The sequence below is a fragment of the Miscanthus floridulus genome, chromosome 4, assembly GCF_019320115.1.
Source record: "Miscanthus floridulus cultivar M001 chromosome 4, ASM1932011v1, whole genome shotgun sequence".
NCBI lineage: Eukaryota > Viridiplantae > Streptophyta > Magnoliopsida > Poales > Poaceae > Miscanthus > Miscanthus floridulus.
Genome location: NC_089583.1, coordinates 101,552,004 through 101,576,800, shown reverse-complemented (window position 1 = coordinate 101,576,800; position 24,797 = coordinate 101,552,004). Strand labels below are relative to the sequence as shown.

At 51.4% G+C, this 24,797-nt stretch overlaps 1 protein-coding gene and 2 pseudogenes across 1 annotated transcript; 2 read left to right on the top strand and 1 right to left on the bottom strand.

The window, feature by feature from the left end:
* Positions 1 to 1,309: 1,309 nt before the first annotated feature.
* LOC136548938 (protein argonaute 18-like) lies at positions 1,310 to 15,476 on the top strand (annotated as a pseudogene).
* On the bottom strand, positions 5,964 to 7,511 carry LOC136550664 (uncharacterized; annotated as a pseudogene).
* Positions 15,477 to 22,597: 7,121 nt separating the features above from the next.
* LOC136548937 (secreted RxLR effector protein 161-like) lies at positions 22,598 to 23,038 on the top strand. The gene has a single exon (XM_066540289.1). It carries the CDS (start codon positions 22,598 to 22,600, stop codon positions 23,036 to 23,038), a length of 441 nt encoding a protein of 146 aa, XP_066396386.1.
* The last annotated feature ends 1,759 nt before the right edge of the window (positions 23,039 to 24,797 follow it).

Sequence of the window (24,797 nt, the reverse complement as noted above, 5' to 3'; positions counted from 1 at the left end):
TTACACTGGGCTACAGGGAGCCAGTAGCGCGGGCTCCTACTCCACGCGACGCTGCCATGGCTCTCCGACGCTTTTATTGCCACAGGTGTTAGAGAAATGGCGCTAGTTTCAAATTTTAGTTTGCTTTATTTGTGTAAAAATGGAGCCAGGGTTTATTTTGGCATTAAGTGGTGTTTGCCGCCAAGTGAAATGCATGTTTTGGTGTCCTCTTTGATTTATTCAAGGCAAAACAACGCACTCACGCGCGACTGTGAAAAAGTGGATGTGAACGGTGATTTATTTAATGTAAAAAAAATCGGTGATGTGTGGCACGCGTGTCTTCTTCACATAAAAAATACAGGATTGATGGCATATCCATCAAAAAAATGCAGAAAATAAATCATTGCTATGTAGGGGTATTTAGGTCTTTTGCCATTTGCATAGATTCCTAACCAGTCCAATCCTCCAACAACCGATATTTAGCCCTCGTTTAGTTCCACCTCAACTTCTAAAAAGTTGCTACAGTACCTGCCACATCGAATGTTTGTGGCCCGTGCATGGAGCATTAAATGTAGACGAAAAGAAAAACTAATTGCATAGTTTGGTGGGAAATTGCGAGACGAACGTTTTAAGCCTAATTAGTCCATATTTGAACACTATTTACTAAATAAAAACGAACGTGCACCTCAAAATCCAAATTCCTGCAGCAACTAAACCCAGCCTTAAGGATGAAAGAGTATGCCTCACTAAAGGATGGACGGCGTTATTGTGCGACGGGTCGCGACCTGTCTTCTTCTCCGTCGTGACACCCACTCCCTCGCGGCCTCTGCTCCACCGCGCACACCCCTCCCTCGACGTCACCTCCCTCACGCATCCACCACCCGCAGCAGGTGGCTCGCCACCTCCCGTCGCCGTCTCCTCGACCTTGCCCTTCCCTAACCACACGACAGCCGTCAGTGAACTCTGCCCCGACGCCCTCGTCCCCGTCCCCGCCCTTGGCTTCCATCACCGGTGGCCTGCTCGTCCCCATCCTCCACTAATCACAGGGCACCGATGAGCTCCGCCGTGACGCCCGTGCCGCTAGCCCCCCAAAACCTCCTATAGTCGTCAGAGCAGCCAGACGAGTGGCCCATCTAAGCACACCTTCGCCGTGGTCAAACTGGAGTCCCCAACGCGCGAGCTTAAGCTGCAGTGCAGTACGCGGCCGTAGAGCCACCAGATCAGACTACCGTCAGTTTTGAGCAGACAGCATCGTCATTATTAGGAGGCCGTCGTCGGGCTTGGACTAGAAGCATATCCCCCCTAAGCTAGCTGCACTCGCCCATGGGCCATGGCAAGATTGTTGGTGAGTGCAGCAGCTTACGGTATCGTGGGCACTCACAGAGCCCGCTCGACTGCGGCCTGCTAGTCCTAGGCGAGTTTCGCAGGCTCGTCGTCGGGATGATGGGATCGTCATGGACGGCGCAGATGCCGCGACTGTAGAGTGTAGAGAGACGTCGCGGAGCCCGACATCAACTCGAACAAGATTCTTCAGCTCCTAAAATTTTCCCTCTGTACGGCAACAAGTTATTGAAAAAGAGGATTAACCTATTAAATTTAGATCCACTCGGGCATTAGTCTTGAGCAAACTAATAGCGAATTGTTAGAAGACATTAGCTACCTTATTAACTGAGGAACCAAATAGATTATCAGCTAAACTTTTAGTAGCTACTATACTCCCTCCCGTTCTTTTTAGGAGGTGCACCATATAATTTTGTTAGATCCAATACAGAAGGTGTTTCCCATTAGATCTCATTTACAGTACCTTTGGTTTTTCATATAAGAGGTTTCGCGAGCAGTAAGTGCATAAGAAAAAGGATGAAAGCCCCTCGCGTATCTTGTCATAATCATAACTATCCTTGTACCGTACGTGGTAGCTAGGGGTGGAAATGGATTGTCTAAAAATTCGAATTATCCGAATCTGTATCTGTTAAAACTTGTAATATGGATATCCGTATTCGTATCTGTTTCTATTGTGGATGCTAAATGAATGTATCTAAATTCATTTTTCAGTATTTTTCTCTATCTGATTCTAGATCCGTATTCGACAAAAATATGGAATCTTCGATATTTATTTGTATCCGCAAAGAACAATGTATAATGAATCTATTTAAAGTTATTTGTCCATAACTAGTGTAATTATTTAATTTTAGTATTACTAATGATGCATTGAAACTATTTAGTAGTATATTTATAAGTAATTTTTAATATTAATTTAACACTATTAAAGATACATAAATATTAAATTAATTTTAGTATTTTTCTAACTTAGTTTAGACCTAATATATTTCTTGCTGCAAATTATTTTAATATTTTAACTTATTTTGTGCTGATGTGAATTATTTTATATTTATAATTTCATGATAAATATTATATAAATAATGATTCATTAGTTGATATACTTAATTATTAATTATTTATTGATAAGTATATTATTTTTTAATGAGCTACTTTTGTCTATGTTATATACCCACATACTTTATTCTCTATCAATGTAATATTTTTGTAATTACAAAAAAATTGATAAAGAAAAATGGTTACCTGTTGCCTACCATTCTTATTTAAAATTTCTTCACTTGACCTATTATTTTATTAAATATTATCCATTATAATTTAGTTCACTTTGATACTGGAGATTATTAGAAGTGTACCTGGATTTTACTTTTTTCATGTATATCAATATGCATTTTGAGTTGAATTGAGTAAATATCCTAATAGAAACCCGAATCTGAGACATCCATTTTGTATTCGTATTCGAAAAAATCTGTATCCGTATTCAAATTTAAATTAAAATGTGATAAAAGGTAATATTTGAATCCGATTCCATGCGAATCCAATTGGTTTCATCATCTCTAATAGTAAAAAAAGCAAAAGTCAACCTAGGCAAGAGGACCTAGGGGTGCTTTTAACTGGGTGTCTGAATCTCCTCTGGTAATTTTTACGAGTCAAAATAATTTTCGAAAAGACTCGCTTAGAGAAGCTCTCATGCGTGGACGAGCATTAGCCTGTCCTGAAGAAGGAAGTTAATTTGCTGACGTGTCTATTTTCACCGTTTCGTAGGTTATACTACATACTGGGGATCAGAGGAGGGCAACTCACATCAAATTTCAAAAAAAAAGTACTACAGTAAAAAACAAAAATTACATTACTTTTCTGGGAAAGTTACCGTGGGACGCTAGCTCTATATAAACTGGGGGTGCACGCACGTCGTGCTGAACTGATTGCCTCCTCCACATTCCTTTTTCTTCTCTTCCAAGTACGTAACAGAGCTCCTGCAGTCCTGCGTGCGCGCGAGAGCAGTTGCGCCAATGGCGAGGATTCACCGTAGCAGAGGGCGCGGGGTTCCGGCGGCAGCGGGCGAGACGAGGCGAACCCGAGTGGCGCTGAGGCGGGGAACCGCAACGGGCACGACTACGACGACAACTCGCGCGTCGGCCAGAGCCAGCCCGCCGATCCGCGCCAAGCCGGGCCACCCCTCGCGGAGGAGCCCGCCGCGCTGCTGTGGAAGGAGTTCGAGGCGCTCGGCATCCACGTCCGCCGCGCCGAGCCCGTGTTCCCGCCGCGCCCAGGGTACGGCGGCGCGGGGACGCCGTGCGTCGTCAGGGCCAACCGCTTCCTCGGCCGCCTCGTCGACGAGGACCTGAAGTCTCCCTGCACCAGTACAACGTAAGTGCCCACTCTCTCTCGTCCACTCTTCGTTCGCTGTTGGCTTTGATCTGATCTGACCTAGCGCCATTGCCGTGTGTTCCCGTGTTTGTGGTGGTTCGTTTCGTTGTAGGTGACCATTTCGCCGGAGCCGACGACTAAGGGCGCGTTCAGGGAGGTCATGACGAAGTTGGTGTCCGAGAACCAGCACACGGAGCTCGGCGGCCGCTTCCCCGCGTACGACGGCCGTGACTCGCTCTTCACCGCGGGCGCGCTGCCGTTCGGCACCAAGGAGTTCGAGGTCACCCTCTCTGCAGGCGGCGACAAAAGGTATGTAAACTCTGCTTCTCCCTCGCTGGCCGCTGCGGAGATGTGAATGCGATACAATTGCTCGACGAATTGTGCAGGATGGACACGAAGTACAGGGTGGTGATCAATCATGCCTCAGCAATCAGCCTGCTGCAGCTGAGGATGCTGCTGGCGGGCTACTCCACTGACATCCCCGCGCAGGCGCTGCAGGTCCTCGAGACCATGCTGGGTGACGTCCTCTTCAACGAACGCAATGACATAGAGTAATTGACGAAACATTCACCGTCTCTGAGTATCTCACTGTGTTTATGATTTCGGATGATAAATGTTCTTCGTCTGGGCTGTGAACAGACGCGTCCCGATTGGCACCAATGATCATACACTGGGTGTTGAGGCATGGAAGGGGCTCTATCAGAGCATCAGGTCAACACAGGACGGCTTGTCTCTGATTGCAGGTCAGATATCAGTTCAATTCTGAATGCGGATTTTCCGTTTTCCTTTTCAGTTATGTACAGTATGGCATAGGATGTTTGGATAGCAGAACTAGCCAGATAGGGGAATTTTGGATAAAATATGTACTTGTGTAAATTCATTTATGTGGTCGGTGGAGTGGAAATCATATCTATTTTAGATCATTTGGACGCTGTTCTTTCAAGTGATTGCTTTAAAGAAAAACTTTGGGTTGCACTTCTACATGGCTACTAGTAAATATTGCAGTTCAGAACTTGTCTTTGCTAAATTTTTAATGTGCTGTAATTTTTCCATTGTAGACGTGTCCTCATCAGTTTTCGTTCAACCCCTGCTGCTGATTGACTTTGTTCAGAAGACCCTAAAGATAGATATCGTGGATAGGAACTTGACTGAACCTGAGTATGATAAGGTATCCACGCTTCCTCCTGCCTTAATACAAAATGCAATGTGCAAAAGAACTTCAGATGTATGATGTTGTTTTCTGAATTCAGCTGTTGAAGGCCCTCAGGGGTGTGAAGATTGAAGTCACACACAGAGGTAATAAACGCCGTAGGTACAGAATTACTGGCTTGTCAGTGAAGCCTACTAATTTATTTGAGGTAGGATTGCTCTACTTTGCATTTATGTTCAACTTAGACTCTCTATTTCTGAATTATATGGTGCCATCAAATTGTGCAATCAGCACTTCTAATGAAATGTTTCTTGGATCCTTAAAATATCAGTTTTGAATCACCGGGTGGAGCTACAAGGACTGTCATTGATCACTTCAGAGAAAGGTACAGCCTGGACCTGAAATACAAATCTCTCCCATGCATCGATGTTGGCAGTGAGCAGAAGCCAATTTATCTTCCTATAGAGGTTGGTAATTATGGACTTCTCAACTTCAACATGATATTATGCTTTTATATTCCTTACTCTTCCATATATTCTGCTGCTATTTCTGAATGTCAATTTGAATTTCAGGTTTGCAAGATAGTTCCCAGGAAGTGTTACCAGAAAAAGCTGGAAGGCAGTTAGTGATGGGATAAGTCTCTGTGTTGGCTGGTCTTTGTGGGGCTATAGCATATGGTCTTTGTGGCTGCATGGTAGTCTTTCTGCCCATCAAGGACAGCATCCTTGACTGGTTAGGACAACATCTTAGCATTTAGCATCTTAACATATGCTTGGCTGGCTAGCAACCTATAAATATGTATCTCCAACCCCTCAGGTTGGCATGACATTTGTGTGAGAAATAAACCAGAAAATTGCCCTAACTCCTAGTGTCATCCTCTTTCGATGAGAGTAAGAATTCTGCTACTACCAAGAGTAAGAATTCAGCGACTAACAACTGGTATCAGAGCCATACTATCCTGTAGCCATAGCATCTCCTTTCCCAGCCTCGCAACAGCCCCAACTGGGAGCAGCAGCAACTCTGGCCGCTCCTGCTCACTCCTCTCCCTCTGCGCAAGCAGCCCTTTCTCCACGCAGCAGCCCCCCGGTAGCACGTCATGTCCGCAAGACAGTCTCAACGCTCGGTCGCCTCAAGCATACGGCGTCGGCAGGAGGTCGAACTTGCCGCGGCAGAGGAACGCGAGCGAGCGGCGGCAGAGACCGCTGCGGCGGCGGCAAGGGCGTCGAAGCTGGCAGCAGCCAGAGCGGAGGCAGAAGCAGCGGCGGCGGCGGATGCAGCGCGTGCGGCGGCAGCGGAGGTCGAGGTTCTGCGCGGCAGCATCAGCAGCTCCATTTCTGCTGACGACAGCGCCGACACGGACCTCGAGTTGCTGGGGAGGGAGGCAGCGCGAGCGCGGGCGGCGCAGTGGGTAGCCACGCACGCCCACGAGCGCAGCGGCAGCCCAGACAGGCGTGGACACGCCGGCGACGCTCCTAGAGGAGGCGCGCACGGCGGTGGTGCTCCTGGAGGAGGTGCGCACGGCAACGGTGGCGGACGGGTCGATGGAGAGCGTGGCCTTCATAGGCAGCGTGGCTCTCTCTCCCCAGATCGGTACCGTGGTTACCACGGGCTCCAGACTGTTGTCAGGGACGTCGACCCCGACGGTGGGTGGCCTACCCTCACTAAGACCAACTACGTCGAGTGGGCTACGATGATGAGGGTAAAGCTCTAGGTGCGGCACATGTGGGAGGCAGTTTGGTATGGCGACGTCGACTACGACCAGGATCGATGGACGTTAGATGCCCTCATCGCTGCAGTCCCGTTCGAGATGCAGTTCTTGCTTACCAACAAGCAGACTGCCAAGGAGGCTTGGGACACCATCGCTGCGGCACACATCGGCAGCGACCGCGCCCGCAAGTCTACACTGCAGGCACTTCGCAAGGAGTGGGAGAACCTAGCCTTCAAGCTAGGTGAGGACGTTGATGACTTTGCTCTCTGTCTCAACACTCTGCTGCAGAAGATGGTGCAGTTCGGCGATGACACCTACGGCGAGGAGAGAACTGTCGAAAAGCTCTTCCGCTGTGTCCCCAAGAAGTACAAGCAGATGGCTCGCTCAATCAAGTCCCTGCTGGATCTCTCCACGATGTCGATCGAGGAGGCGATAGGTCGCCTCAAGGTCGTCGACAATGATGAGCCACAGTCTCTCTCGGGGCCCATCACCACTAGCGGGAAGCTTCTCCTCACTCGGGAGCAGTGGGTTGCCTGCCAAGGTGACTGAAAGAAGGGAGAGCCTACTTCCGCGACCGGCGGCCGCAAGCGTGGCAAGCCCCACAAGGCGCACAGAGACGCCTAGGCCAGGGCGTGAGGACGTGCCGAGGGTGATGCGTGTAGAGGCGCCCAGGGCGGCGCCGTCGACAAGCACAAGCCGGCACGAGACGACACCTGCCGCAACTGTGGCCAGCTTGGCCATTGGGCCAACGACTATCGACAGCCACGACACGGCCAGGCCCATGTCGCATAGGCGGAGGAGGAGGAGCCGGCTCTGTTCATGGCACATGCAAGCATCGAGCTACGTCCAGTGGCACCGGCCGCAGCGGCTCTCCTCCACCTTGATGAGCCAAAAGCACACGCCCTCCTCGGCGATGGCTCCGACAACGACAAGACTGACAAGTGGTGCCTCGACACCGGCGCCACCCATCACATGACCAGTCGATGAGAGTTCTTCACCGAGCTTGACTCTAGCGTCCAAGGCTCCATCAAGTTTGGGGATGCCTCTGGCGTGGAGATCAAGGACGTCGGCTCCGTCATCTTCACCGCCGTGTCTAGTGAGCATAGGCTACTCACTGGAGTCTACTACATCCCCGCGTTGAGGAACTCTATCATCAGCTTGGGACAACTGGATGAGAATGGTTCGCGTGTGGTGGTTGAGGATGGAGTCATGAGGATTTGGGATCGCCGTCGTTGCCTTCTTGCCAAGGTAACCAGAAGCGCAAATCGACTCTACGTCCTTAACGTGCAGGTGGCACAACCCCTCTGTCTTGCTGCTCGTCGGGACGACAAAGCGCGGCAGTGGCACGAGCGCTTTGGGCACCTTCACTTTGAGGCCCTGAAGCGGCTTAGTGCCACGAAGATGGTGCGAGGCCTGCCGTGCCTCGACCATGTGGAGCAGCTCTGCGACGTCTGTGTGTTGACGAAGCAGAGGCGACTCCCCTTTCCCCAGCGAGCGAGCTTTCGAGCCAAGGAGAGGCTCGAGCTTATGCACGAGGACTTGTGTGGCCCGGTGACACCGGCCACACTAGGAGGACGACGCTACTTCCTGCTGCTCGTCGATGACCTCTCCCGCTACATGTGGGTGATGGTCCTCGGCAGCAAGGGAGAGGCTGCGGACGCCATCAGGCACACGCAGGCTGCTGCGGAGGCAGAGTGCAGCCACAAGCTCCGCGTGCTGCGCACTGACAACGACGGTGAATTCACGACGGCTGAATTCGTGTCGTACTGCGCTAATAAGGGCATTCAGCGCCACTACTCCATGCGGTACAGCCCACAGTAGAATTGCGTCGTCGAGCGGCGCAACCAGACTGTTGTGGGGATGGCTCGGGCCCTTCTCAAGTAGAGGAGGATGCCAGCTGTCTTCTGGGGAGAGGCGGTGGTGTCGACCGTCTACATCCTCAACCGCTCGCCTACCAAGGCGCTCGACGGCAGGACGCCGTACGAGGCTTGGTATGGGCGCAAGCCGGCGGTCTCCCACTTGCGGGTCTTTGGCTGCCTCGCGTTCGCCAAGGAGCTTGGCCACATCAGCAAGCTCGACGACAGGAGCACTCCGGGAGTGTTCATCGGCTATGTAGAGGGCTCGAAGGCCTACTGCATCCTTGACCCAAAGACATAGCGTGTGCGCACGGCGCGCGACGTTGTGTTCAACGAAGGGCGAGGATGGGCGTGGGACAAGGTGGTGGACGATGGCTCGGCTCTGACGTACGACGACTTCACTGTCAAGTACGTTCACTTTGTGAGAGCTAGGGGAGTAGGTAGCTCTTCTTCGACGAGCGCGTCTACCCCAGTCCCCGAGCTCCCACCAACCCTGGCGCCTGCTACTTCGACAGCACCACGCTCTCCAGCCAGGACCTCGGCTGCGATGAGTTCTTCGCCGGCTCCACCACAGCCGGCACCGCCACGCACTCCAGCACCGACAGGCACCTCTCCGGGCACGTCTACTCCAATACCAGCTCGTGTCGAGCACAGCCGGTTGAGCTCGCTACTCCGCTCTCTCACAACGAGGAGCGCATCAACGCGTACCACGACGGCGAGCTGTTGTGGTACCATACGATGGAGAACCTTCTCGGCGACCAACCGGTGCCGGGACTGGTGCTTCACGACCTAGAGGCACAGTTGCACCTTGCGTGTGACGACGGCGAGCCTTGGTCGTTTGTAGAGGCTGAGAGACATGCGGCATGGCGCGCCGCGATGCAGTTGGAGATGGATGCAGTTGAGAAGAACCGCACCTAGGAGCTTGCTGACCTTCCTCGTGGTCACCACGCGATCACCCTTAAGTGGGTGTACAAGCTGAAGAGGGATGAAGCCGGCGCCATCGTCAAGCACAAGGCTCGCTTGGTGGCACGAGGTTTCGTGCTGCAGGAGGGGGTCGACTTCGATGACGCCTTTGCTCCCGTGGCACGGATGGAGTTCATGTGACTCCTTGCGCTAGCTGCCTAGAAGGGCTGGCGTGTTCATCACATGGACATCAAGTCGGCGTTCCTTAACGACAACTTGAAGGAGGAGGTCTACGTGCACCAGTCACCGGGATTTGCGATCCCCGGCAAGGAAGGCAAGGTGCTCCGCCTACACAAGGCCCTCTATGGCTTGCGGCAGGCACCGAGGGCGTGGAATACCAAGTTGGATTCCACACTAAAGGGGATGGGCTTCGAGCAAAGCCTACATGAGGCGGCCATCTACCGACGGGGCAGTGGAGGAAATGCTCTGCTGGTGGGTGTCTACGTCGACGACTTGGTGATCACTAGCATCGAGGATGCGGAGGTGGCGACATTCAAGGAAGAGATGAAGGCCACCTTCCAGATGAGTGACCTGGGGCCTCTCTACTTCTACTTGGGAATCGAGGTGCACCAGGATGACTTCGGGATCACGCTTCGACAGACCGCCTACGCCGAGCGTGTCGTTGAGCTAGTTGGGCTCACCGACTGTAACCCAGCTCTCACTCCGATGGAGGAGAGGCTGAAGCTGAGCTGCGATAGCACGATGGAGGAGGTGGACGCTACGCGGTACCGACGTCTTGTGGGGAGCCTTCGCTACCTCGCCCACATACGGCCGGACTTGGCATTCTCCGTCGGCTACGTTGGTCGGTTCATGCAGCGACCGACGACGGAGCACCAGCAGGCCATGAAGAGGATCATCTTCAGCCTCACCAGCAGCGACCGACGACATTGCGGGGACTCTCGACCATGGCCTCTACTACCCTAGGTGCCCTAGGGCAGCACACTTCGTTGGGTACAGCGACAGCGACCACACCGGTGACATCGACACCAGCAAGAGCATGAGCGAGATCCTCTTCCTCCTCGGCAAGTGCCTCGTTAGCTGGCAGTCAGTCAAGCAGCAGGTGGTGGCCCTGTCCAGCTACGAGGCCGAGTACATAGGGCCTCCACCGCTTCGACTCAGGCGCTCTGGCTCACTCGACTGCTTGGTGATCTCCTCGGCAGAGACACTAGAGCAGTGGAGCTCAGGATGGACATCAAGTCTGCTCTGGCCCTGGCAAAGAACCCAATTTTCCATGAACCGAGTAAGCACATCCGGGTGAGGTACCACTTCATCCGAGGCTGTTTGGAGGAAGGGAGCATCAAGACAAGCTACATCAACACCAAGGACCAGCTTGCGGACCTGCTTACCAAGTCTCTTGGGAGGATCAAGTTCCTTGAGCTCTGCTTCAGGACTAGGATGGTTCAACTTTCCCACAAGACGACACACAAGACTTAGGGGGGGAATGATGTGATAAGTCTCTATGTTGGCTGGTCTTTATGGGGCTGCAGCATATGGTCCTTGTGGCTGCATGGTGGTCTTGCTATCCATCAAGGACAACATCCTTGACTGGCTAGGACAACATCTTAGCATCTAGGACAACATTTTAGCATCTAGCATCTTGGCATATGCTTGGCTGGCTAGCAGCCTATAAATATGTATCTCCAACCCCTCAGGTTGGCATGACATTTGTGTGAGAAATAAACCAAAAAATTACCCCAACTCCTAGTGTCATCCTCTCTCGACGAGAGTAAGAATTCTGCTACTACCAAGAGTAAGAATTCAGCGACTAACAGTCAGGTTTCTACTCTAAGGAAGTCAGCCTCCATCCAGCCTGAACCGGAGCAATCCAGTCGTCAAGTTCATGATCTCACTGCACTTTGTGTAATATTGTGTCAGCGGTAAACTGATAAAATTATCTTTAAGTTTTGTCTAACCTAACTTCCACTTGTCTTAGGTTGTTGACCGCAAACGCACTAAACGTGCAAATGAATTTGGCATAGAATTTGATGACAATCTTACAACAACAGTTGATGCTAGAGTTCTGCTGCCTCCAAATGTACTACTTCCATGAGGTGTGATGTAGTAGTTTTAGGTCTAATGCAGTTTGTGATTGCCTTATGTGCTCTCCTTTTGTTGTTGCTGTAGTTAAAGTATCATGATTCTGGATCTCAGAAAACGTGGTTTCCAATGAATGGGTACTGGAATATGAAAGACAAGGTATGTCATGAGCGGCTAAACCAATCTTAAAGTTAGAGGTTCAATGAAGGTCCATTTTAAGAACCTTTTCCACTAGTGTCATACTGTCATTAACTTTCTCTTATGTTCTTTAGCGAAGTAATGAATCAAGAAAATGTTTTCTTTAATTTTCCATGAATTTTGATTGTACATAACTCAATATATTTCTTCTTAATTTGTAACCATTGTTTGCATAAAGTAATAAATGGTGCTAAGATCAGCAACTGGGCATGCGTCAATTTTTGTGAAGATTTATCCAAGAAAGTTATTGAGGAGTTTTGCTTTAAGCTGGCTGAAATGTCTCACATTACTGGAGTGGTAATATGCTTTTTCATCATCCTTTTTCACACCGTCTCTAGGTCCAAATGGTCTTGTCTACCATTTTTCACTTTAATTTCAGGACTTTGACAATTTGAAGCTCCCAATATTCACTGCACGTCCAGATCAAGTTGAACATGATATTCATATATGCTATCAGGAAGTGCAGAACAAGCTGAGGGATCAGAAGATTGACTTACTGCTTGCTATTCTGCCAGATGAAAATGGCAGTTTATATGGTATAGTGTAGTGTTTATGATGGGACACATAGTTTCTTCATTTCTGTTACATATATGTCATGCATGATATTACTTCTAACCACAGGAAATATTAAAAGGATCTGTGAGACAGATATTGGTCTCGTGTCACAGTGTTGTCGAAGGTCAAATGTCTTCATCAAAAGTAATCAGATATTGGCAAATATGGCTATTAAGATCAATGCCAAGGCTAGGTAAACCTCAGTTTCGCTTCTCCATCTATTTTTTCAAAAACTTGCTGTTCAACATGATATGATATATTCACCATCTTGACAGGCTGGAGGAAGGGACTCAGTATTCGATGATGTACAGAAGAGTTTACCGGTTGTTTCAAACAAGCCGACGATTATATTTGGTGCTCATGTTTCTCATCCTTCTGCTGTAAATGATTCTGCTGCCCCTTCTATTGCTTCAGTAAGGTTTCCTTTTGTTTGCTAAATGGATTGTGTTGCTAGGAATCCCCCGAGTGCTCCAAACGGGCGTCTCGGGGGCGTCTCACCGGTGCCGCCCGGGACCGCCCCTTACGCCACCTCTCTAGCCGCCGCCGTCTCCCTCCGGCATGCAGCGGTGGCGGCCCGCACAACCGGCAACCACCGCAGCTCCCTTCCTCCCCCCCATTACTCCACCACCCCTCCTCGCTCCACGCTACTCCGGTGGTCGGGCGGCCTTGGAAGGGCGGATCCGCCTCCCCTGGTCACTGATTTGGCCTCACACGGTGGTTGGTGGCCTCCCCCCCTTTCGACGCGGCTCCTCTCAGTCCGGCGGCTGCCGTGCCCGCGGGGGCGCACGTGGGACTGCTTCTGGAAGCCCCACCTGCTTCCTCTTGCGAGTAGGCTGGCCGGCGGGGCTGGATCCGCCCTTCCTAGGTCCGGATCTGCCCCCCACGGCTGGTGGCAGCCTCCTCCCCTTGCTGCAGCGTGGCTGCCCCCGGGCTTCGTGGCACACGGGGGTGGCTACCGGGATGCCGAGCTGCACCCGCTGGCTGCCGTGCGGCTGGCTAGGGTAGGCCTACGGCCGTCCGCCCCCCTCCCCCAACACCTACCTTCTCCGGTGAATCGATCGGGCGGCGGGGCGGATCCGGGCCTCTTGTGGCCGGATCTGCCCTCCTTCGGCCCAGATCTACTGCTTTGCGGATGGTGGCTCGGCGCTTCTCCCCCTCGTGGGGGCGATGCCTCTGGATGCATGGTGCTCTGGGCAAAAGCTCAATCCGGTGGTGGCCTGGCGGACGACGGTGACGCCTTTTGCGCCACATACCTCCCTGGAGGCGTTGTTCTCTGAGCCCCATGCTCCTGTGCCACCAGCGCCAGATTCTAGGCGAAAGCCCTGCCTTAGAGGCCTCTAAGGCCAGCGGCGACGGCGTTTAGGTCACTGCCATGGGCGTCCTCCCCATCCTGAAGGCGAATCGGCCTAGTTCCTGCCGTCGGTTCCTTGAGGAGTCCCTCACTGTGCTTGTTGTGCTTCATTTCCACTCACATTGGTCTGTCCTGCAGCTGTTGACCTCACCCGGTTTGTTGTCGTGGATACCGTAGCGGATGCTTTGCTGCTACTGCTTATCCCCCGACGGATGCTTGGCCGCTGGTTGGTTCGTTGGCGGATGCTTTGCCGCCGTGTGGTTTGTTGGCAGACGCTTTGCCGCCGTTGTCGTTGGCCTCCTCTCTGACAGATGCTTTGCTGCCGAGAGTGACCTGGCCCTTCCCCCACTACGGATGCTTTGCTGTAGTGGGTGTCTTCGCTTCTTCCCGACGAATGCTTGGCCGCTGGTTGGTTCGTTGGCAAATGCTTTGCCGCCGTTTGATTCGTTGGCGGATGCTTTGCCGCCGTTGCTGCTGGACGGTCTTCTGTGTAGGCGACCTTTGCGATGTTGTATCCTTTTCTTACAGGCTCAGTTCGTAGGTTTTAGGTGTCGTGGGCAGTCGCCATCTTTTGTATCCTTTTTTCTTGTTGTTAGTTTCTACTCCAGGTCACTCACCTCTAGTTTGGTGGTTTGTAATCTGTGCTATGAGGGTTCTCTCGTAGTTGCGTCGTATAATTTCTCTCTGCTTAATGAAAAACGGGCTATATTACCCCATCGCGAAAAAATGGCATAAGTAACAGTCAGTTCAAACAAGTTGTGGAGAAAGAAATCCCAGCGATAGAAAAGGTAAAGTGATTTGAGAGCAAATAGCGCTTTCCATTATCGTATTTGATTATAATATTTGATAATAATAATTGTTTCTTCAGGCTTGGAAAGCACTGCATGATAACGAGAAGCCACAAATCACCTTCATTGTGGTGCAGAAGAAGCATAGGCTAAGGCTGTTTCCCACGGACAACAAGTATAGGCACCGTTCTGCTACGAAGAAAATTGTTGAGCCTGGTTAGAACTTAGAACCACAATCTTATTTGCAACAGTCAATTTATGGTATCCTGTTTCATAAGCCATCTTAATCACATGTTTCTGAAAAAATTGTAGGCACAGTGGTTGATAGCGAGATCTGTCACCCAGCAGAATTTGATTTCTTCCTTTGCAGCCATGCTGAGATGAAAGTAAGATGTCAACAAGATCACAGATAACTTGAACCGTCTTCTTTCCAGTTTGTATCCTAAAGAATAAACATTTAATGATTATGGCAATGCAGGGGACAAGGCGTCCTGTGCAATACCTTGTGCTGCGAGACGACAACAACTTCAAAGGAGACGAACTGCAGGCTCTCACAAATAACCTGTTCTACACGTAAGCATGCTCTTGTTGTTTTTTAGGTTTGTGCTGTCCAGGTGTCTGACAGTTTGTCCTATTTTTGTCTCCTGTCAGTTATGCAAGCGGCACTCAGTCGGTGTCAATTGGTATGCCATTCTTCTCTGTTTTCTCTGATGATTTAGTTTAAGCAAACTTTCCTCATATTTTTCCTGCTTAACAACGGTATCCAGTGAAATTAACATCCAGACTCCAGCTGTGTACTTCATAAAACTTGACAATTCTGGTTGAATTCGTAGTAAATCTACATCGATGCACTGATCCAGAAGCATGACTGCACAAGGATATCTGTATCATCAATATAGAAATATAATGTTACTAGCACAATTTTGCATGGTGCATGGAAGAAAAAGATAACGGTGATGCTTTGCTGATTGTTTGTAATGGCAGTTCCTCCCACATACTACGCCCAAAAGCTCACACAGCGTGCCCGCGTCTACCTCGCCCAAGGCTCTGACACGGCATCAGCGTCAAGCTCCGGCAGTGCAGCGGCTCCTGCTCCTGCTCCTGGTGGTGGTCCGAAGCAACTTCCAGTGACAAAAGATGAGCTGAGGAGGTCCATGTTCTACTGCTAGTCCTTATGCCTCCTGAATAGGCGACGCATTGCTCTAGTGAAAGATTTGAGTTGAGTGTGCAACAGTTGTTGATGTTTGTGCCTCTAGAAGCAGAGTGGTTGGCCTCACAAGCTTGGGTGGCAGAGAGGGCTATTCCACTACTCAAGAAGAAGCCAAGCAAGAGGACCAAGAAGACAACACCTAGACCAGGCAGAAAGAAGCCAAGAAGGACCAGCCACCAACAGACCAAGGAACACCGAGGACAAGATCAGCAATGGCTAGAGAGGCAGCTGCAAAGGCAGCAAGAGAGGCTGCAGAAGCAACAGATAAGGCTGCTGCTACAGCAGAAGCAGCAAAACAAGCAGAGAGGCATCTCCTAGATGTGCCACCACTGGAGACAATTCCACCATCAAGCTCAAGAACACCTCCAAGCCTTGATTTGCAAATTGTAAACCAGATTGAAGACATGCCTGTTGATGGTGCTCCAAGGAAGATGACACCAAGGAGGAAGCAGCTAGCATCCAAGGTCAGAAAGAGTCCAGGAAAAAAGACTCTAACAAAGAAAGAGTAGAAAAAGTGAAACACCTGAACATGTAATGTGCTTTATGTGGCCACAAGACTGTAATGTGTGGCCTTAAGCTACTGTGATGTAAGTGGCCAAATGACTATGTAATGTGTAGCCTTAAGCTACTGTGATGTAACGTGTGCCCTTAAGCTACCTGTTATGGTTTCTATTAAGTTATGTGCCACTTGAAACCCTTGTGCTACCTCTATGAATTATGTGTGGCCTTAAGCAACCTGTTATGTGTGGCCTTAAGCTACCTCTGTGAATTATGTGTCAATTCATCATTTCAGTTTCAGTCATCCATCAGTTTCATTCATCCATCCAGTTTCAGTCATCCATCAGTTTCATTCATCCATCCATCCAATAAAATTATGAGGACAACTTTTTTCAGTTTCATTCATCCATTACTTCATTATAGCATACATCACTACACACCCAAAGACAACACATACAACACAAGCAATGAACATGTTCATCTTCAACATCAGTTTTTCCAGCTTGAGCTCCAATTCCTTCCTCTGCTGCTTGTCACTATCTGGACTCCCCACTGAAGCTTCTTTTTCCACCACCTCTGCCCAGTTCGATGGCCGAACAATAACGATGCCGAGATCCTTCAAATGCTGGAAGTACTGCTTCTCGAATCGATACCCACACAACTTGGGGAACTAAAAAAATGACACAAATTAGAACCCTAACTGTGCTAATTTAGGAAAATCCAGGAGACCACTCACCCCATTCCTTGCATACTTGAAGTATAGACGACCATGATTCTCACTGCTCTTCTTGGTCTGCCCTTCCACCACTCGAGCAAGATGACAATCCGGGCAAGTGATCAACGGGAAACCGCTAAGCTCACCAATGGGATCGAGACCGACCAAGGCAATGCGGGTGCTCGGGCCACCGTGAAGCCTGCTCCTCGCCCGTCCACCTCTAGACGACTCCGAATAATGCTCCATCGAGAAAGCTGGGAGAGGAAGGAGGGAGAGGAAGGCAGCGGCGGCGGCGGATGGCGGCGGCAGCGGCGGAGGGCTACGGCGAGACCGGGAAGACGAAGAACGAGCGGGGAAATGGGCCGGACGAGGCGACTGAGTGCGGCTCGCCTAGGTTAGCAGCAGAGGGTAGGGGCAACCGCGGTCATTTGCCACCCCCTTGCTGCCTCGGATCCGACGTGGACTCACGCGCTGTCGTGCCACGAGTGCAAATGTGATATTTCTGTATCTCTTCTCTCCATTACGTTTTAAAATCGTATTACCATCTGTCGAACTGTCGAAGTAAGATCTGGAGAGGTGGCGATTCTTATAATGATAAAAAGTTAAATGTCCCCTCTCTCTCCCATCTCCTGTAGCTCTGTCTCTCTGTCACGCACGCTCCATCTCTCGAAATCTCTATTTCTCTCTTCGCTCAATCTTTGCTGCTTCTATCTTTCTCTCTCTCCTATTCCACTTTTCCTATTTCGGATTCCACTCTCTCAACTTCCTCTTGAGTCATCAGGTACGCTCGTCTCTCTAGATCCCCAATTATAGTTTCTGTTATTTTCTTTACTTTATAACTTCTAGTTTGAATACTCATCATTTTCTTTGTTTTTTAGTATGCATCCTCACCAGCTTTGTCCTGGCATTGCAGATCTAGAACTTCAATCTAAAAAAAGGTCACTTCACTTTAATGCAATTCTTGTTCGGTCGTTGCATTTATCGAATTGCTGATTTTTTTACCAAAGCCTTTTTTCGTTGTAAAAAATTTCAGAGCAGTTTTGTACCTTTCGGTACTATATGCTTGTTCTTCACTGCGTTTTTTATTTTGGTCCACCAGGCTGGCTGCAGCAGCATCTTGACTGAGAGGACAACATCCTTGCGGCTGGTCTTTAGTAGGACAGTATCTTAGGGCAACATTTTAGAGGACAACATATTAGGACAACATATTAACATCTTAGACTAGCATCTTGGCATATGCTTGGCTGGCTAGCAGCCTATAAATATGTATCCCCAACCTCTCAGGTGGGTATGACATTTGTGTGAGAAACAAAGAAAATTGCCCCAACTCCTAGTGTCATCCTCTCTCGATGAGAGTAAGAATTCTGCTACTACCAAGAGTAAGAATTCAACAACTAACAACTGGTATCGGAGCCGTATTATCCTGTAGCCTGAGCATCTCTTGCTCATCTTCTCTCCCAGCCCCACAACAACCCTAGCTGTTGGCAGCAGCAGCTCCTCTGGCCGCTCCTGTTCACTCCTCTCCCTCTGCGCAAGCAGCCCTCTCCTCACACAGTAGCCCCCCGTAGCGTGTCATGTCCGCATGGCAGTCTTAGCGCTCGGTCGCCTCGAGCACGCGGCGTCGGCAGGAGGTCGAACTTGCCGCGGCAGAGGAACGTGAGCGAGCAACGGCAGAGACCGCTGCAGCGGCGGCAAGGGCGTCGAGGCTGGCAGCGGCGGAGCTGGCAGTAGCCAGAGCGGAGGCGAAAGCAGCGGCCGCGGCGGATGCAGCGCGTGCGGCGGCAGCGGAGGTTGAGGCTCTACGCGGCAGCATTGGCAGCTCCATTTCCACTGATGACACCGCTGACACGGACCTTGAGCTGCTAGAGAGGGAGGCAGCATGAGCACGGGCGACACAGTGGGCAGCCACGCACGCCCACGAGCGTGGCGATAGCCCAGACAGGCGCGGACGCGCTGGCGGTGCTCCTGGAGGAGGCGCGCATGGCGGTGGCACTCCTAGGGCAGCCGCACACGCCCACGAGCATGGCGGCAGCCCAGATAGGCGCAAATGCGCTGGCGGCGCTCCTGGAGGAGGCGTGCACGGCGATGGCGCTCCTAGAGGAGCCACGCACGCCCACGAGCATGGCGGCAGCCCAGACAGGCGCGGACGCGCCGGCGGTGCTCTTGGAGGAGGCGCGCACGGTGGTGGCGCTCCTGGAGGAGGTGCGCACCGCAACGGTGGCAGACGGGTCAATGGAGAGCGTGACCTTCATAGGCAGCGTGGCTCTCTCCCCAGATCGATACCATGGTTACCACGGTTTCCAGCCTATTGTCAGGGACGTCGGCCCCGACGGTGGGTGGCCTACCCTCACCAAGACCAACTACGTCAAGTAGGCTGTGGTGATGAGGGTAAAGCTCCAGGTGCGGCACATGTGGGAGGCAGTCCGGTATGGCGACGTCGACTATGACCAGGATCGACGGGCGCTGGATGCCCTCATCGCTGCAGTCCCACCCAAGATACAATTCTTGCTTACCAACAAGCGGACTGCCAAAGAGCCTTGGGATGCCATCGCTGCAGCACGCATCGGCAGCGACCGTGCCCGCAAGTCCACACTGCAGGCACTTCACAAGGAGTGGGAGAACCTGGCCTTCAAGCTAGGTGAGGACGTTGATGACTTTGCTCTCCGTCTCAACACTCTGTTGCAGAAGATGGTGCAGTTCGACGATGACACCTATGGCGAGGAGAGAGCTGTCGAAAAGCTCTTCCGCTGTGTCCCCAAGAAGTACAAGCAGATGGCTCGCTCAATCGAGTCTCTTCTGGATCTCTCGACGATATCGATTGAGGAGGCGATAGGTTGCCTCAAGGTCATCGACAGCGATGAGCCATAGGCTCTCTCGAGGCCCATCACCACTGGCAGGAAGCTCTTTCTCACTCGAGAGTAGTGGCTTGCCAGCCAAGGTGACCGAAAGAAGGGGAGCATTCTTCCGCGATAGGTGGCCGCAAGCGTGGCAAGCCGCGCAAAGCGCGTAGAGACGCCCAGGCCGGGGCGCAAGGACGTGCTAAGGGTGATGCCTGTGGAGGCGCCCAGGGCGGCGCCGCCGGCTGGCACATGCCGGTATGAGACGACGCCTGCCGCAACTACGGCCAGCTTGGCCATTGGGCCAAGGACTGTCGACAGCCACGACGCAGCTAGGCCCATGTTGCACAGGCGGAGGAGGAGGAGCCGACTCTGTTCATGGCACATGCAAGCATCGAGCTACCTCTAGCGGCACCGGCCATAGCAGCACCCCTCTACCTTGACGAGCCAAAAGCACACGACCTCCTCGGTGATGGCTCCGACAATGACAAGACTGATGGGTGGTGCCTCGACACCGGCACCACCCATCACATGACCGATCGATGAGAGTTCTTCACCAAGCTTGACTCTAGCGTCCGAGGCTCCGTCAAGTTTGGGGATGCCTCCGGCGTGGATATCAAGGGTGTCGGCTCTGTCATCTTCACCACCATGTCTGGTGAGCATAGGCTGCTCATCGGAGTCTACTATATCCCCGCGTTGAGGAACTCCATCATTAGCTTGGGATAGCTGGATGAGAACGATTCGCGCGTGGTGGTTGAGGATGGAGTCATGAGGATTTGGGATCGTCGTCGCCGCCTTCTCACTAAGGTATCCAGCAGTGCAAATCGACTCTACGTCCTTAATGTGTAGGTGGCACAACCCCTCTGTCTCGCTGCTCGTCGGGACGACAAGGCATGGCAGTGGCACGAGCGTTTCGGGCACCTTCACTTCGAGGCCCTGAAGCGGCTTAGTGCCATGGAGATGGTGTGAGGCCTGCCGTGCCTCGACCATGTGGAGCAGCTCTGCGTCGTCTACGTGTTGACAAAGCAGAGGCGACTCCTCTTTCCCCCAACGGGTGAGCTTTCAAGCCAAGGAGAGGCTTGAGCTTGTGCACGGGGACTTGTGTGGCCTGGTGACACCGGCCACACCGGGAGGACGACGCTATTTCCTGCTGCTCATCGATGACCTCTCCCGCTACATGTGGGTGATGGTCCTCGGTAGCAAGGGAGAGGCTGTGGACGCCATCAGGAGCTCACAGGCTGCTGCGGAGGCAGAGTGCGGCCACAAGCTACGCGTGCTACGCACCGACAACGGTGGTGAATTCACGGCGGCTAAATTCGCATCGTACCGCGCTGATGAGGGCATTCAACGCCACTACTCCGCGCTGTACAGCCCACAACAGAATGGTGTCATCGAGTGGTGCAACCAGACTGTTGTGGGGATGGCTCAGGCCCTTCTCAAGTAGAGGGGGATGCCGGCTATCTTCTGGGGAGAGGCAGTGTTGCGGCCATCTACATCCTCAACTGCTCGCCTACCAAGGCACTCAACGGCAGGACGCCATATGAGGCTTGGCATGGGCACAAACCGGCGGTCTCCCACTTGTGGGTCTTTGGCTGCCTCGCATTCGCCAAGGAGCTTGGCGACATCAGTAAGCTCGACGACAGGAGCACTCTGGGAGTGTTCATCGGCTACGCGGAGGGCTCGAAGGCCTACCACATGCTCGACCCAAAGACATAGCGTGTGCGCACGGCGCGCGATGTTTTGTTCGACGAAGGGCGAGGATGGGCGTGGGCCAAGGTGGTGGACGATGGCTCGGCTCCGACGTACGACGACTTCACTATCGAGTACGTCCACTTTGAGGGAGCTAGGGGAGTAGGTAGCTCTTCTTCGGTGGGCGCATCTACCCCAGTCCCCGAGCCTCCACCGACCCCGACGCCTGTTACTCCGACAGCACCACGCTCTCTAGCTAGGACCTCGGCTGCGATGAGTCCTTCGCCGGCTCCAGCACAGCCGGCATCGCCACACACTCTAGCACCGATAGACACCTCTCCGGGCATGTCTACTCCAACACCAGCTCGTGTCGAGCACAGCCCGGTTGAGCTCACTACTCCGCTCTCTCATGACGAGGAGCGCATCGACGCATACCACGACGGTGAGCCGTTGCGGTATCGTATGATGGAGAACCTTCTTGGCGACCAGCCGGTGCCGGGACCGATGCCTCATGACCTGGAGGCGCAGTTGCACCTTGCGTGTGATGACGGCGAGCCTCAGTCATTTGCAGAGGCCGAGAGACACGCGGCATGGCGCGCCGCGATGCAGTTGGAGATGGATGCGGTCGAGAAGAACTGCACCTGGGAGCTTGCTGACCTTCCTCGTGGTCACCATGCAATCACCCTTAAGTGGGTGTATAAGGTGAAGAGGGATGAAGCCGGTGCCATCGTTAAGCACAAGGCTTGCTTGGTGGCATGAGGTTTCGTGCAACAGGAGGGGGTTGACTTCGATGATGCCTTTGCTCCTGTGGCACGGATGGAGTCCGTGCGACTCCTCCTTGCGCTAGCTGCCCAGGAGGGCTGGTGTGTTCATCACATGGATGTTAAGTCATCGTTCCTTAACGGCGACTTGAAGGAGGAGGTCTACGTGCACCAGCCATCGGGATTTGTGATCCCTGATAAGGAGGGCAAGGTGCTCCGCCTGCGTAAGGCCCTCTATAGCTTGCGGCAGGCACCGAGGGCGTGGAATGCCAAGTTGGATTCCACGTTAAAGGGGATGGGCTTCGAGCAAAGCCCGCACGAGGCGGCCATCTACCGACGGGGCAGTGGAGGAAATGCTTTGCTATGGGTGTCTACGTTGATGACTTGGTGATCACCTGCACCAAGGATGCAGAGGTGGCGGCATTCAAGGAAGAGATGAAGGCCACCTTCCAAATGAGTGACCTAGGGCCTCTCTCCTTCTACCTGGGAATCGAGGTGCACCAGGATGACTCCGGGATCACGCTTCGACAGACCGCCTACGCCAAGCGCATCGTTGAGCTAGCTGGGCTCACCGACTGCAACCCAGCTCTCACTCCGATGGAGGAGAGGCTGAAGCTGAGCCGCGACAGCATGATGGAGGAGGTGAACGCTACGCAGTACCGACGTCTTGTTGGGAGCCTTCGCTACCTCGCCCACACACGGCTGGACTTGGCATTCTCCGTCGGCTACGTTAGTCGGTTCATGCAGCGACCGACAACGGAGCACCAACAGGCTGTGAAGAGGATCGTCCGCTACGTTGCGGGGACTCTCGACCACGGCCTCTACTACCCTAGGTGCCCTGGGGTGGCACACTTTGTCGGGTACATCGACAGCAACCACGCCGGCGACATCGACATCAGCAAGAGCACAAGCGGGATCCTCTTCTTTCTCGGCAAGTGCCTCGTTAGCTGGCAGTCGGTCAAGCAGCAAGTGGTGGCCCTGTCTAGCTACAAGGCCGAGTACATAGCGGCCTCCACTGCTTCGACTCAGGCGCTCTGACTCGGTCGACTGCCCGGTGATCTCCTCGGCAGAGACACTAGAGCGGTGGAGCTCAGGGTGGACAGCAAGTCCGCTCTGGTCCTAGCAAAGAACCCCATGTTCTATGAACACAGCAAGCACATCCGGGTGAGGTACCACTTCATCCGAGGCTGTTTGGAGGAAGGGAGCATCAAGGCGAGCTACATCAACACCAAGAACCAGCTTGCGGACCTGCTCACCAAGTCCCTTGGGAGGATCAAGTTCCTTGAGCTCTGCTACAGGATCGGGATGGTTTAACTTTCCCACAAGACGACGCACAAGACTTAGGGGGAGAATGATGGGATAAGTCTCTGTTGGCAGTCTTTGTGGGGCTGGCTGTAGCTGGTCTTTGTGGGGTTGGCTGCAGCAGCATCTTGACTGAGAGGACAACATCCTTGCAGCTGGTCTTTAGTTAGGACAGCATCTTAGGACAACATCTTAGAGGACAACATATTAGGACAATATATTAGGATCTTAGACTAGCATCTTAGACTAGCATCTTGTCATATGCTTGGTGGGCTAGCAGCCTATAAATATGTATCCCCAACCCCTCAGGCGGGTATGACATTTGTGTGAGAAACAAAGAAAATTGCCCCAACTCCTAGTGTCATCCTCTGTCGATGAGAGTAAGAATTCTGCTACTATTAAGAGTAAGAATTCAGCGACTAACAGCTTACAGATCCGTGGTTTCATCCCAATGCTTACTTTGTTCACCTTGTCTTTTTTTTTGGGTGTCTTTAAATATATATTTGTTGATATTTTAACCTTTACTTGCCAAAATTTTCAGATCCCTCTCTGGACTACATCGCTGTTCTTCACTGTGGTTTATTTTGCTTTATCGCCGGTAGTGTTTTAACTGCTTCCTCAGGTACTCCGTCATCTTCAGATCCGGTATTTTTTATTCCCGAGTTTAAGTTTTTAGGTATGATTCTTATATGATTGTTATCTTGTGCAGGTCTGGCTCCATGAACTAGTCCAGCGTTGTTTGCCAAAAACAGATCTCAGGCTTTTTCTTTCGCAAGATATGTTAATTTCAGACAGGTACGTCCCTTTTTAACCATTTCCTCAATTTTGTTCACCTAGTTTTTTTTTTCTTGTTTACTTAAAATATTGATCTGTTGCGTAATATGGATCATTAATTTTTTCTGCATTAAACTGGTAATAGATGTGACTCGTATCCAACTGATACTGATTGTGCTAAATTTGGATTTTCTACAATGCAACGAGGTTTCGTTGAAAAGTAGGGAGTTTATATTGCAGTTATCACTAATCTCTGCCCCGGTAAGTTAGTAATTCTTTTTAGAAACAGATTTCTGATAACGTGAATTGTTTGAGCATTTCTATAGTGAAGTAATAACTTTGTACATGTAGAGTTAGTACATCTAAAGTTCCTACTTAATGCTTAACTAGGACTGATTGACTGCACATGTACTTATTGATTTCCTGGGGTAACGCCCATTGATTTTTCTTTAAAGTTATAATCTGGACTACAGCGTTGGCCTAGCATAGTTTAAATATTTACAAGGCTAAAAACACATGTTAATCAGAGTTTTGTATTTAAAAACAATAGGGTACTGATCAATTGATGACGGATGGTAACTTGTATAAAATAGAGTTAGGCCTTAATGTACAAATTGTTCCAATTTGCTAAGGATTTGTATATAGCAACATCAATGCTACTGTTACCGGATGATTCTTTTGTATCATCTATTAGATTTGTTATATTTCCATGAGAGACCTC

Excerpts from the sequence above, each read along its gene's own strand:
- LOC136548937 (XM_066540289.1), top strand. The coding sequence starts at position 22,598 with ATGGAGGAGAGGCTGAAGCTGAGCCGCGACAGCATGATGGAGGAGGTG.